General features: G+C 26.9%; 4 protein-coding genes across 13 annotated transcripts in view; 2 read left to right on the forward strand and 2 right to left on the reverse strand.

Annotated features, from left to right (window-relative positions):
• Positions 1–4,799, forward strand: LOC124954572 (interferon-related developmental regulator 2). 3 transcript variants are annotated; one of them, XM_047507710.1, is made up of 7 exons: positions 1–269; positions 1,423–1,901; positions 2,005–2,258; positions 2,378–2,621; positions 2,716–2,928; positions 3,008–3,101; positions 4,298–4,799. In XM_047507710.1, the coding sequence occupies exons 1-6, from the start codon at positions 236–238 to the stop codon at positions 3,092–3,094; spliced, it is 1,311 nt and encodes a 436-aa protein (XP_047363666.1). In that variant the 5' UTR covers positions 1–235; the 3' UTR covers positions 3,095–3,101; positions 4,298–4,799. The 3 variants fall into 3 exon arrangements, with proteins under 3 accessions (XP_047363666.1, XP_047363667.1, XP_047363665.1); XM_047507711.1 differs by lacking the exon at positions 4,298–4,799 and adding an exon at positions 3,221–3,719; XM_047507709.1 differs by lacking the exon at positions 4,298–4,799 and having other exon boundaries at positions 3,008–3,719.
• On the reverse strand, positions 3,720–7,026 carry LOC124954570. 2 transcript variants are annotated; one of them, XM_047507702.1, is made up of 6 exons: positions 6,680–7,017; positions 5,728–6,455; positions 5,511–5,633; positions 5,266–5,430; positions 5,024–5,188; positions 3,720–4,532 (listed from the first exon to the last, which is right to left on the reverse strand). In XM_047507702.1, exons 1-6 carry the CDS (start codon positions 6,717–6,719, stop codon positions 4,254–4,256), a joined length of 1,500 nt encoding a protein of 499 aa, XP_047363658.1. In that variant the 5' UTR covers positions 6,720–7,017; the 3' UTR covers positions 3,720–4,253. The 2 variants fall into 2 exon arrangements, 1 of the variants encoding a protein (XP_047363658.1); XR_007102578.1 differs by having other exon boundaries at positions 4,387–4,532; positions 4,882–5,188; positions 6,680–7,026.
• LOC124954568 (ATP-dependent RNA helicase SUV3 homolog, mitochondrial) lies at positions 6,035–10,935 on the forward strand. Of its 2 annotated transcripts, XM_047507698.1 has the most exons (15): positions 6,035–7,139; positions 7,198–7,289; positions 7,406–7,647; positions 7,738–7,960; positions 8,028–8,196; positions 8,284–8,395; positions 8,537–8,667; positions 8,753–9,066; positions 9,215–9,356; positions 9,439–9,597; positions 9,664–9,843; positions 9,958–10,106; positions 10,178–10,299; positions 10,367–10,444; positions 10,613–10,935. In XM_047507698.1, the coding sequence occupies exons 2-15, from the start codon at positions 7,213–7,215 to the stop codon at positions 10,750–10,752; spliced, it is 2,238 nt and encodes a 745-aa protein (XP_047363654.1). In that variant the 5' UTR covers positions 6,035–7,139; positions 7,198–7,212; the 3' UTR covers positions 10,753–10,935. The 2 variants fall into 2 exon arrangements, with proteins under 2 accessions (XP_047363654.1, XP_047363656.1); XM_047507700.1 differs by lacking the exon at positions 7,198–7,289 and having other exon boundaries at positions 10,613–10,934.
• The window catches only part of LOC124954569, a 13,097-nt gene continuing 9,506 nt past the window's right edge, over positions 9,352–12,942 (reverse strand). For 5 of the 6 annotated variants that reach the window (XR_007102574.1, XR_007102575.1, XR_007102576.1 and 2 more), the window contains 5 exons: positions 12,625–12,850; positions 11,510–12,551; positions 11,125–11,435; positions 9,993–10,290; positions 9,352–9,837 (listed from right to left, as the gene is read on the reverse strand). Coding sequence is in view for 1 of the 6 variants with exons in the window: in XM_047507701.1 (XP_047363657.1) it covers positions 11,176–11,435; positions 11,510–12,551; positions 12,625–12,843 (1,521 nt within the window). In the remaining 5 variants the exon portion in view is untranslated. Of the gene's footprint in view, positions 9,838–9,992; positions 10,291–11,009; positions 11,436–11,509; positions 12,552–12,624; positions 12,851–12,942 lie in introns of those variants that run through there. The other variant, XM_047507701.1, reaches the window with a different exon arrangement.

Here is a 12,942-nt window from a genome sequence, read left to right on the forward strand (position 1 = left end):
CGGGTACGTTCGCTTGTTCGCAAAGGCAGTGCACTTGAGAAGGCCCGTCGAAGGCTGTTCTCGACGTGTATGTTTTAAACAGTCCGCAACATGTTAATGAGTTTTTGTCAAATTCTTATTAAAAATTCATACAGTGGATTCAGTATACGAAAGAAAATTACTAGTGCTAGACATTTACCCTCTTGATCAAGTATCTTTTTTAGTATAAATTGTGCAGGAAAAAAAGTGAAGAACGATGCCAGGCAAAGGAGGGAGAAGAGGAAAATCCGGTAAGAATACCTTAAGAATACTTTTTGTTGCTTTCTTTATGTCTAACTTAGCTAAAGGGATACTAATTAATCTTCTTTACCTTTGTTATAAAGTATTAATGTATAATAAGATTTAAAAGGATAATACGAACACGTGATTCCCAACCATCCTACGATTATCGATTCATCGTTTCTCTTTCGGATGATTCATCCTTGGTAAAGAACTTATTTACTTCGTCTTACGTCACAATACACATATACGGTCGATTAGAATCTTTTTTATACCTTACGTACATACGAAAGGACGTGTTGTCCTTCGAAAACAATAATATTTGTCTAATTATGAAGCATTCACATCGATAATCATACGATAAGATTCCTTCCGCAATTCCCATGTGACTTTCATGCTTTTCGCACATGGTTTTGGAATGCAACGAATCTCTTATTTTCTTCATCGATCCTTTATAATTTTATAAAGATGGTTCCTTTACTTTTTTTAATTATTTTAATACTATAATAATATAGTAATATTTCTTGTTTCTTTTTTTTTTTTTGTTTTTTTTTCTTTTTTTTTTCGTATTTATATATTGTAGGATTAATCGATTGATATACAAGGATTAGGTAAATGTGTTGGATTTTACGCAACATATGATTTTTTCAACAATTTTAGTAATTAGGATATTTTTTTTATAAGATTTTAAATTTCACAAATTTGTGTAACTCGAAGGGAGAAAAAGAATTTTTCTCTTTTGTACACGATTATTTTTATTTTCATGTTTTATTACTATTTCCATGATTGACTTTTATTTTATAGTACTCTTATTTATGTAAAATATCAAATTTTAGAAAATATGTGATTTACATAAAATATTATTAAAAAAATTAAATGACCTTTAATATGAAGCATTTGATATGTTATCATGTGTGATAACTGTAACAGCTGTTCTGATTTAACACATTGCGCAATATCCCATTCACTTTCACATATTAGCTATAGATGATATAATGATTACAATCTGTTAGTACATGTAGAAATTTATTTATAATAAATATTTTTTATTACCATTATTAGTTTTTATAACGTTTGTCCTTTTTTTTCTTATTCTTCTGTAATTTTCAAATAATTTCATATCAATTTTAAAATATAGAATTTAATTTTGATGAATTTATTTAGGGCACGGTGGAAAAAAGGCTGAAATAACATCTGATGAGGATTCGATCAACAATGATGCGTGCAGTGTCTCTAGTGGTCAGTCAGATAATCGCAGCATGCCTGATGATGTAAATGATAATGAAGTTGATGAAATTGCACAACAAGAGGCATTTGAGGAAAAATTGAAAGAAGCTATTGATGGTCTAACACAAAGAAGTGCAAAGGGCAGGATAATCTGCTTTAATGGAATTGAAAAGATCTTTGCGATTAAGTATGTTCCAGACTTCGTAGAGGATAGAAAGATTACTATTTCGGATTCTATAGAACGAAGTTTGAAGAAGGGAAGATCTGAAGAACAGTTGACAGCAGCTAGATTGAGTACTTTACTTTGCGTTCAACTTGGAGTTTTTGAAAGTGCAGAGGCAATTTGTAGAGATTTGAAATCTACCTTAACTTTTGTTGCTAATGATACTGCAGCATCTACGAATGCACGTTCTGAAGTAAAATAATATTTTTTATATACAATTTTAAAGATTAGATATATTAATTACTTATGCTTATTTGATTTCTATTACTATATATTAAGCAATATTACTTTTTTAGTGTTGTTGGGCATTAAGCATGAATCAGTTTTTGTCTGGTAACGATGCAGCTGATACACTTGATATTGTTCAATTATTATCTGGCATTTTTTCTGGTTCATATTTAAAAGGGAATGGTACAATAGCAGCAGTTTCTGCAGATGTAGCAGCACTTCATGCAGCAGCAATTTCATCATGGACCCTTCTCTTAACTGTCATGACTTCTGCAGAAATATATAATCTGCTTGCCAGTGATAGAAGCAATAATTACATGCCGTTAGTATGAAATAAATAAATAATTAAATATATATATATGTATATATATATATATATATATATATATATATTTGATATATTTGTTATATTTGTTAAATAACTAATTCGTGAAATTATAGCTCTCTCAATAGACTACGTGAATTATTAGAATCGCCACATCTCGATGTGAGGTTATCTGCAGGTGAAGCTCTTGCTGTGATATTTGAACTTGGTCGTGATTTTTCCTACGATTATGAGCAGGAGTGGGCAGTTGGTCTTATTGATGTACTCAAAGAACTAGCTACAGACTCTAATAAATACAGAGCAAAGAAAGATCGTAAACAACAAAGGGCTAATTTCCGAGATATATTACGATATGTGGAGGTAAATATTTCGTCAATATTTTCTATGTGGGCTCATTGATAACAGAATAAATTGAATAACTATAAAATTCATTTAAATATCTTTCACTTTTCAGGAAGATATTGTTCCAGAAATGCATGTTAGATTTGGACAAGAAACGTTATATTTAGAAGGCTGGTGTGCTCGTACTCAATATAATGCTTGCTGTCGATTACTTGGTCCTGGCATAAACATCCATCTAGCAGAAAATCAGTTATTGCGTGAAATTTTCCATCTAGGTAATAAAGTATTGCCTATAACGTCTCAAAAAACGACTAAATTAGAGAGAGTAAGTATAGTTTTAAAGGAGAACATTATTGTGATTATAATATATTAAAAAATCTATGAAAATATATTATCTTTTTCAGACTTTAATGAATGCAGCTGCTTTCAAAGCGCGCACTATTTTACGCAATAAAACTAGGGATAAACGATTTGCAGCCATGGCACCATAACTTCCAAGTATTAAATTTTTCTATATAAAAAATTTGTTCAATTTAATCAAGTACGATTTTTTATTTATTGTATCTACTCAACAGTGGTAGATTATTATGAAACGTTTCATTTTTTTCGTAATATAGGTTCATATGAAGTTAAATAAATCATTGAATTTTAAACTATTCACAAAAAATTAGAAATGTGATTATTTTGTACAATTAATATTCTGTATATACAATAACAGATTTATATTTATAAAATTTCGGGTATATTAATAACAACTGCACGTTTTATTGTTCCAAGAGTTGAAAAATTATTATAATTTGATTAATTTCTTAATTGAAATTTAAAGGCATTATACTGATAATCGTAAAAATTTATAGCATATTTTATAATGTTTAATATGATGTGTTTTAACTTTATAGTCAAGTTAAAATATTTTAATAAGAAAAACTGAGAGGTAGAATTAAATATTTACATAGTTGTTGTTAATTTAACGGTTGCGATTCAATTTGACTAAATAATCGTGTATAATTATAATGTTGTATGAAGTATTTGTATTCATTGTACATAGTGACGTATATTATAACGATGATCGTCAAAACAGAAAACGAAGGATATAAATAAAAGTAGTACCTCAGATTGCATGAAATTGTTATTACACATTATATCATATTTCTTTTTTATTTACAACAGTCCTTTCTTTATATCGCGTATGATACATTTTTCTTTCGTGTATCGAGTTTCTAATCACAGTCAATTTATTAATCTCAATAATATTGCAACTTATAAAATTATGGTAATAATAAATTCAATAAAATACATTAGCCAAATATAGTATTGTAATTAAGTATTTCCGCATAAGAAGATCAGTATAATACATTTATATTGCTAAAACTTATAATCATGTTAAATGCTATGTTGCAATCGTGTCATTACTTTTTCATCATATATTATTATGATTTTATTAAATTTAAACAAAGTTTATACTGATATAATCTTTTAATATAATTTATTTACTTTGTAAATAAATTTTAGATTGTAAGAAAAATTGAATGTTTTTTGGTATTGCAGATAGAATAATATTAATACTTGTACTTTATCGCTTCGATCCTACATATTTTTTATCAGGCACATAATGTACGAATATAAATAATCTTATATTCTAGATATCAGTTAAATATGTAAATTAATTGTTTGTTTCTTAAATTCTTTTTCAGATAGCATATGCCATCTATAACCTAATATTTTTGATACTTCTCTCTCTGTATCGTCATAACTACGACTATTCGTTTTTATCCATTGATAATGTTCAGGCGTCCAACATGATACTTTTAACCAATCTCCATCACATCTTTTTAAAACCACATTACGTCGAACATACAAACAACGAAGGAATTTTGCCGTGGAAACTATTTCTAGTATCGTTGATGTTGATATTTTATCACGAATCATCTGTATGGAAAATAATTTTTTATATAACAATTATGTTAACAGTCATGCTCGAAAAAAAAAGAAGAAAAATATTATACAAGATAATACTGTTAGTTACTTTCAAATCAATTTTATCAACATTAAATTGTATCTGAGTATTTCTGTGTGTGAGACTATATAAAATTGTACACAGAAAATTGTACATTATTAACAAATTCATAAAATGTATGTTGATCAGTTTTCACAGAAAAAAGGACATATAATGCTTGAAAAAAAAATTGAAAAGTTCATTTAATATTTTAATAGAATATCTAACGACGTAAAAGTGTTAAAAGTTTTAGGGTTAGAAGATTTTGTTAGAGGAACTTACACTCTAAAAAAAATATTTTGTAATGCAAAAACTCGCATACATATGTTTACACAATTAAGGTATTAATTAGCATCAGTATAGGGCTTAAGAAAGCTATCACAAATTGACAAGATCAGAATTTTCTTTAAACACAAAATGCTACCAGAGTGTGTAGATTGGGACACATTTTGCAAAATTGTACCAATGCCTCATCCAATCTTTTAGAAAAATTTTTATGTAAATAATATCTTGTTATTCCCTTGAATGCATAAATTCGAATTGTTGAATCGAAAAAAGAACCATGTGTAATGATCCATGATGGTGAAATCTGTAATACCTCATGATTATGATTATATATACACATATAATTATAACATATTTTTTCAGAAAATATATTCTACTAACCTGTGTACTTGGATTGTCTATGACTATACTATGACATGGTACAGCACTGTGTTCTAACAGATCTATCGGTAAAAGTACATCTGTAGATTTACGACTTTCTATTTCAAAATGTACTTTTATATATGGGTTATTTGATCTCATTTTAATCCATGATGCTCTTTTTGGCTGCAATTATATTTTTATTAGCATTTTCTTTTCCTTTTAAGATTATGAAAATTCCGTAACTTGATAATTTTTTTTTTTACCAATCTAACAGTTGTATCCTTCGGACTATATCGATTTTGTAAAATATGAAGATGTTTTAATCTTGTATGTCCAAGTAATTCAATGACATCTTCATGAAGATTTTGTGGACTTATAACAAGAACCTTAACAAAAAATAGATAATAGTCATATCGTTTGTTTTATATGTATTTTATATATTTTATTTAACAAAAGTAGATTCTTTCGACAAGGACTTACATTCAAATTAAGAAATACTCCTACATGCAACAATGGACAATAGTACCTAGTAGTATTTATTAATATTAACTTTGATAAAGTCTGAGTACAATTTTCACAAATATCATCCATTAAATGTAAAGCTTCCTTACTATCGAGCATTAAATCGATTAATTCTAAACATTTTAAATTCTTTAAATTCCTCATAAGTCTTTTCAAAGCTTCGAGTAGCTTTCCTCCTGTACCAAAAAGTCTAATACGATCTGGATCATCTCTGTTTGCCATATTACAAGGAAATGTAAACTTAAGCCTTCGAATATTAATACCTACACCTGCTACAGAAGTATTATCTGATCCTTGTCTTTCCGTATACCAAGATATCATATTCATAAATTCATATAAATTATAAAAATTTAACATAGGTTCAAAGACAAGAGTTCTAAAATTTTTTCCAACTTTATTAAGACAAGTTGATGTTCTGATATGATCCAGAACATATTGCCAACCACTATAATAATTAAATTTTCCTCTTGTTAAGGTTGTATCTTCTAATGTAAATGTAGACCATACATTCTGCAATTTGAATGCATGATACCAAGAGCGACATACAAGAGAAGCATAGTATCGCTCACGAATAGTTAAATACGAAAATATCTCTTCCAAAAGTATGTCAGGTATTCTATCCCAACAGCTAAATACTTTGGATGACTGTTCATCTTCCGTATCTTCTTCCCAATCTATATACAATGCTGTAAATGGCAAGTTAATACATCCTCGACTCTGTCTATGTTGGAGCTTATATAGTTTAAAGTACGATTTATATATATATATATATAAAAATTTTTTGATCTTAACATTTTACTAGTAAAGATTTTCATTTGTATTAGTTTTCTAAAATATATGTAAGATTTGTTAACCTTAATTTTATTTATTTCTTTTATCTCTACACAATCTAAAAATATAATTAACTTACCTTTATCTTCCTCGTCAAATTTCCAACAACCTTTGTTCATTTTTAATATTAACAAAAATATAATGGATGACTTCACAACGATAATTCTTACGAATTTCGTTTCGAATTTTTTATTTATAAGTATTTATTGCGTTAAAAATACATTAAGATAGAAAACAGCTGATTGAATATCGCCATATTATATACCGAATACAAGTGCGTAAAAGAAACGATTGATGTAATTTCACTGTATCTAGTCTAGTTCGATTTAATATAATCACATGTAGTTGTTAAATATGAATTTATAGAACTTCTATTTATAAAAAAGGATTAATAAAAGAAGTAACTTTCTTTAACTCATAAAAGAATATAATTCTTTTGAAAAAGAACCTAAAAGTGATCCTTCATTTGAACATTCAGAAAATTGTTATAACTAATATTACGTTTTTATTGTAATTGTGACTCAATAAAGCTGATTTATGTGAGTGAAGTAAATTTTAATTTTGTTATTATTTATTTCAATAATCTAACAATTACAGATATAATTGGTAAAAATGTTATCGATACAGACATTTATCTGTGAACAGTATATACAAAGAGGTTCTTTTTTAGCATGTATTTTATTGAAAAGGTAACCTATTTAATTTTCTAAATTATTAATTGATTTATTAGACGCAGAATAAATATTTAGATAATTGTTTTGTAAAAGATTTATATATATATATATTTTTTTTTTAACTATTTTAGATCAATAAATCCGACAGCAAGTATCATACATATACAAAGAGGAAAAAAGAGTAAAAATAATGCCGAGGATATAAATATAAATACATTATTTCGTCCAGTACCCGTAAAGTCAAATTCAGATGATATTAATATAGGAAGCGAATTGACTGGTAATTTGAATAAAACAGATTTGTTAATAGTTTTAAACAAATTTATAGAGGCAAGGGAAATTAAAAGTTTGGCGATGGAATGTGGATTAGATGGTATGTTCAGATAAATTTGTTTCATATTATTATAGTAAACATTTATTATTTATTTTAAGAATAATCTATATAAAAGCATATACTTTATAGATTATTTGCAAAAACAAGCATTTGTAAAATTCAGGGAATATTGTATTCAGTCTCAATCATTACCAGTTGATCTCCATATTACTTTAAGTGACATTCTTCAACATGCTGGAAATGTAACAGATATTTATCCATATTTTTTACGTTTTGCTAAAAAAATGTTTCCACACATGGAATGCTTAGATGATCTTAAAAAAATTAGTGATCTCAGATCACCTGCTAATTGGTAAGAGTGCACATATACTGGATAATCTTTAAAAAGTAGCCGAATAATATGTATAATTTAATTATAGGTATCCATACGCAAGAGCAAAAACGCGAAAAATTATATTTCATGCTGGTCCAACAAATAGTGGTAAAACTTATCATGCTTTAGAAAGATTCATCAGAGCAAAAAGTGGAGTATATTGTGGACCATTAAAATTATTAGTTTCAGAAGTATATAATAAATGTAATGATATGGTTAGTATACTTATCACATATCTATTCAAAGTATTTTAGAATTTAAAGAAGTTTTAACAAATTTACATTTTTTATAATTCTAATCAGGGAACTCCTTGTGATTTAGTAACTGGAGAAGAGAAAAGATTTGCTCATAGTTCAGACAATCCAGCGAATCATATATCTTGTTCGGTGGAAATGATTAACTTAAATCTTCCTTGTATGTATTAATTATGTAATGATGTTAATTTTGTTCATAATTTTGGAATGAATATTTTCATATTTAACTATTTCTAAACTTTCTTTTGGATGTTGCTCTTGGTATATTATGTAACTATTTTATCATTATTTTTTATTGTAGATGAGGTTGCAGTAATTGATGAAATTCAATTAATTAAAGATCCTGGGAGAGGGTGGGCATGGACAAGAGCTCTTCTTGGAATTTCTGCCGATGAAATACATCTTTGTGGTGAAACAGCTGCAATAGATTTAGTAATTGTCTATTTTTCTAATTTATTTACTTTTGATATACTTCATATTATTTTTTATTTGCTAATCGTAACATTATTTTTGATAGATAAATGCTATATGTCTCACAACGGGTGAAACTCCAGAAATTCGAAAATATAAACGATTAACTAAATTAGAAGTAGAAAATAAAGCGCTACAAACATTTAAAAATATTCAATCTAGTGACTGTATAGTTTGCTTCAATAAAAATGATATATTCGCTGTATCTCGTGAACTAGAAGCAGAAGGAATAGAAACGGCAATAATATATGGTAGTTTACCACCAGGAACAAAACTTGCACAAGCTGCTAAGTTTAATGATCCAAATAATTCTTGTAAAGTATTAATAGCAACAAATGCAATCGGAATGGGATTAAATTTGTAAGTTTCCTACGTATTATATGTCATTATCAAATATTGAAAATGTTTACAAATACTACTATCATAGAATGTACTATATATATGTATATAATATATATATTCTATGATATTATATTAAAGTTTAAAAATGTGTTTTTTTTATGTACAGACATATTAGAAGAATTATATTTTACTCTTTAATACAACCAACAATAAATGAAAAGGGAGAAAAAGAAATGGATACAATTTCTGTATCTACAGCTTTGCAAATAGCAGGCAGGGCAGGACGTTATGGCACACAATGGGAAACAGTAATATAATAATTTAAAGTTCTCCTAAAAGGCAATTTTTATTTTATATTTGGAACATTTCATTTGCGAATTTTTTATTTAGGGCTATGTCACAACTTATAAATCACAGGATCTTCCAACACTGAAAAATTTACTCAGTCAGCAACCTGAGACAATCACTCAAGCTGGTCTTCATCCAACATCAGATCAAATCGAATTATATGCTTATCACTTACCAAACACACCATTGTCAAATCTTGTGGTAATAATATAAATTACATATACATTAATTGCTGATATACAAGAAATAATATGTTTATTATTTCAGGATATTTTTATAACTCTATCTATAGTTGATGATTCTTTATACTTTATGTGTAATACAGAAGATTTTAAGTTCCTTGCCGATATGATACAACATGTTCCTTTGCCATTACGTGCGCGATACGTATTCTGTTGTGCACCAATTAATAAAAAACTTCCATTTTCATGTGCTATGTTCCTAAAGGTATAAATACTAATCTTTATTTCTTCTTAGAAATAAACTAATTGTATAAATTTCAATAATCTACATATGTTAATATTACAGTAAATGATAATAATAGAACGATATTTATTATAGTTTGCCCGTCAATATAGTAAAAATGATAAAATTACCTTTAATTGGTTATGCAAACATATTGGTTGGCCATTTTCAACACCTAAATCTATACTTGATCTTGTTCATCTGGAAGCTGTGTTTGATGTTATGGATTTATATCTTTGGTTAAGGTATCTATAATATATATAGAGATTTATAGATATTTACTTAAAACAAATTCAACTCATATTTTTTAATGCAGTTATCGGTTTATGGATTTATTCCCTGATGCTACTATAGTACGAGATGTTCAGCAAGAATTAGACTCACTTATCCAAAGTGGAGTACTTCAGTTGACACAATTATTAAATAATTCTGCAACAGGTAAATATCAATTTTCATTATTATATATTAAATATTGATAAGATATTAGAATATTTTCATTGTACAGAAGGGACAAGCGCAGAAGCATCTATTTCAGAAATGGATCAATTTTATTTACAAACACAGAAAAATAATTTTTACAAAGGTAAAATTTAAATCAAATAATAAATTACAGAAGTTCGTTAAGAAAGTGAAAGTAATAAAAAAAACATTGTATTATATTTTTAACATTTAATAATTATATGTGACTTATATTAATCATTTTTAATATGTATGAGTGTGTGCAAATTGATTTTTTTATATTTTACTTTAGGAAATAAGGAAACTGATAAACATAAACCCTCTCTACCTATAAGGAAGGGTAAATTAACAGAAAGATTATTGGCAGAAGGTTTGCTAACACCACAAATGTTACAAGAACTTCAAAATGAATGGGCCAAAAAGAAAAAATAAAGTTATTTTTTATACAAAATTAATTAACGAAATCTTATGTTAAATTTTTTGGTATAAAAAGTTAAGTCTATCATTGTACATTATTCAATCTTCTTGAGATAGTTCTAAACGAAAATTTGTTTTAAAAAATGTCGTAAAAGAAAAAAAAGAAAAAAGAATTTTCTTCTTTTGATTGAACAAATATATATATATATATATATATATATATATATATATATATATATATATATATATATATATATTTATATATATACCTGTAAAATGAGTGATCAATTTTAAAAAATTTAAGATATTTAATATTTCAATAAATAATATAATTATTTTTATTTGTGTCACTTCTAAGAATTATAAAAACATTGAAAATATATGTACATTTTATCTTCATGTAACCAGGTACAAGACCTTTTTTAAATATTAACATTTTTATTTCGTGTAATGCTCTTTTGCATGTCTGATGTTTCTTTGGCGTGTATACATTTTTCTTTGTTCTCTTAAAGTAAAATTGGAATTATAAGATACAGACTCTTTAGATCTGCGTCTTATCAAATGAGATAACATGCTGCATTTGGAACATCTCATAGAATCGTTATTTATAATGAGCGGGCATAGTATATGTCTCCATCGTATACCATCTTTACAGGCTATTTTAGGACAATTATATTCTTGAAAATTTTCAGTTATGCCTAATTAAATGAGATAAATAATAAAATTAATACATATTATTAGAAATAACCTATTTGTATAATTTGGTACATACCTTCGCAAATAATTCTTATGTCAAATTCATCTATTAATTCCTCAATATCTAACAAGCATTGCACTTTATTATCTTTACCTTCTCTTATAAGATTATACATTATCGGATCAATTTCTTGATTTAAAGCACTACACCGTAATATCATATCAGTTTTTACAAATACTTGTTTTTCCAAAAAAGGCATACCAGTTTTTGTCATTCCCATGCTCAGATATACTATTGTTGTAGCATGTCCTTCAGAAGTTACATTACACGACCAACCTCTTGGTAAAGCAATTTCAAAACACATTTCCAGTAAATCTTCAAACAAGATTTCATGTTCTCGTATTTCATCATATACACAGTCGTTATATCTATTTAAACGATCATTTACAATATTTAATGTTTGATTTTTCATATATAAATTTCTATTCTTCTGTAGAGTATTATCTATACATTTTTCCATGATATAAGTTTTGCTTTTAACTTCTGCATGTTCCCACATATCTGCCGATGTCTCATCCTCTTCAGAATAACTGAATATATTTGAAGAATTATTTTTACTTCTTTCAAGTTTTGTTCCAGAGAGTTGATTATAATTATTGTTTTCTTTTTGCCTTGTTTTTTCTATATTATTATCTGCTTCAATACTTACTTCAAAATTATTGTAATTACTTGTAAGCATTATTTTTTCATGTTTATTATTTCTATTAGAAGACAGTCTTAATTGTGTTCTAGAATCATCAACAGACATATTTATATTTGATTCATCCTTTAAAGATTGCATCTTTGTTGATCGATTAGTATTTTCATGTGCATATTCATGATTTATAAATTCAAGACATTCTTTTTCTGCATTTGAAATTTGGTCCTTTTTGGGTATAAGAAAATTCTCTTTTTTATTATCAATATTTTGCACCAAATTATTACGAAATGTTAAAAAATCATTTAAACCATACAAATCGGAATGATTTTTTTCATTGGCTTCGTTATTTTTTGACTGAAGATGAATATTTCTACCAGGTACTGCACCTGGTCTTAATCTACATTTTTTATACTTTATCTAAAATGATTTGAAATATTTACATGTAGATCAATTTTTATAAGAATGAAATGTTTGTAAATATGTAGCTCACAGTAATAACATGTGGTGGTACTCCGCTAACCCAATGTGTGATAATATCACTTTTATGAAAATGTTTACTACAAACATATGTATCATCGCTTACAGAATAATTTTCTATAGCAATTGCAGCTTGCCATTTTCTACGTGTTTCTGGATCCTTTGGAGCTGAGAAGAAACTATAAGTATTTTTATAATTTGTCTCTTTACATAGCACACACTTACGTGTCATACTGATCCTGCAAAATTATTTATTATTTACTACATATTATGATTAAATTTAAATGAAATTTATTTGATTTATCCTTTTTTAATAAGCTTTAATAATACA

Source organism: Vespa velutina, chromosome 15, assembly GCF_912470025.1.
Source record: "Vespa velutina chromosome 15, iVesVel2.1, whole genome shotgun sequence".
Lineage (NCBI taxonomy): Eukaryota > Metazoa > Arthropoda > Insecta > Hymenoptera > Vespidae > Vespa > Vespa velutina.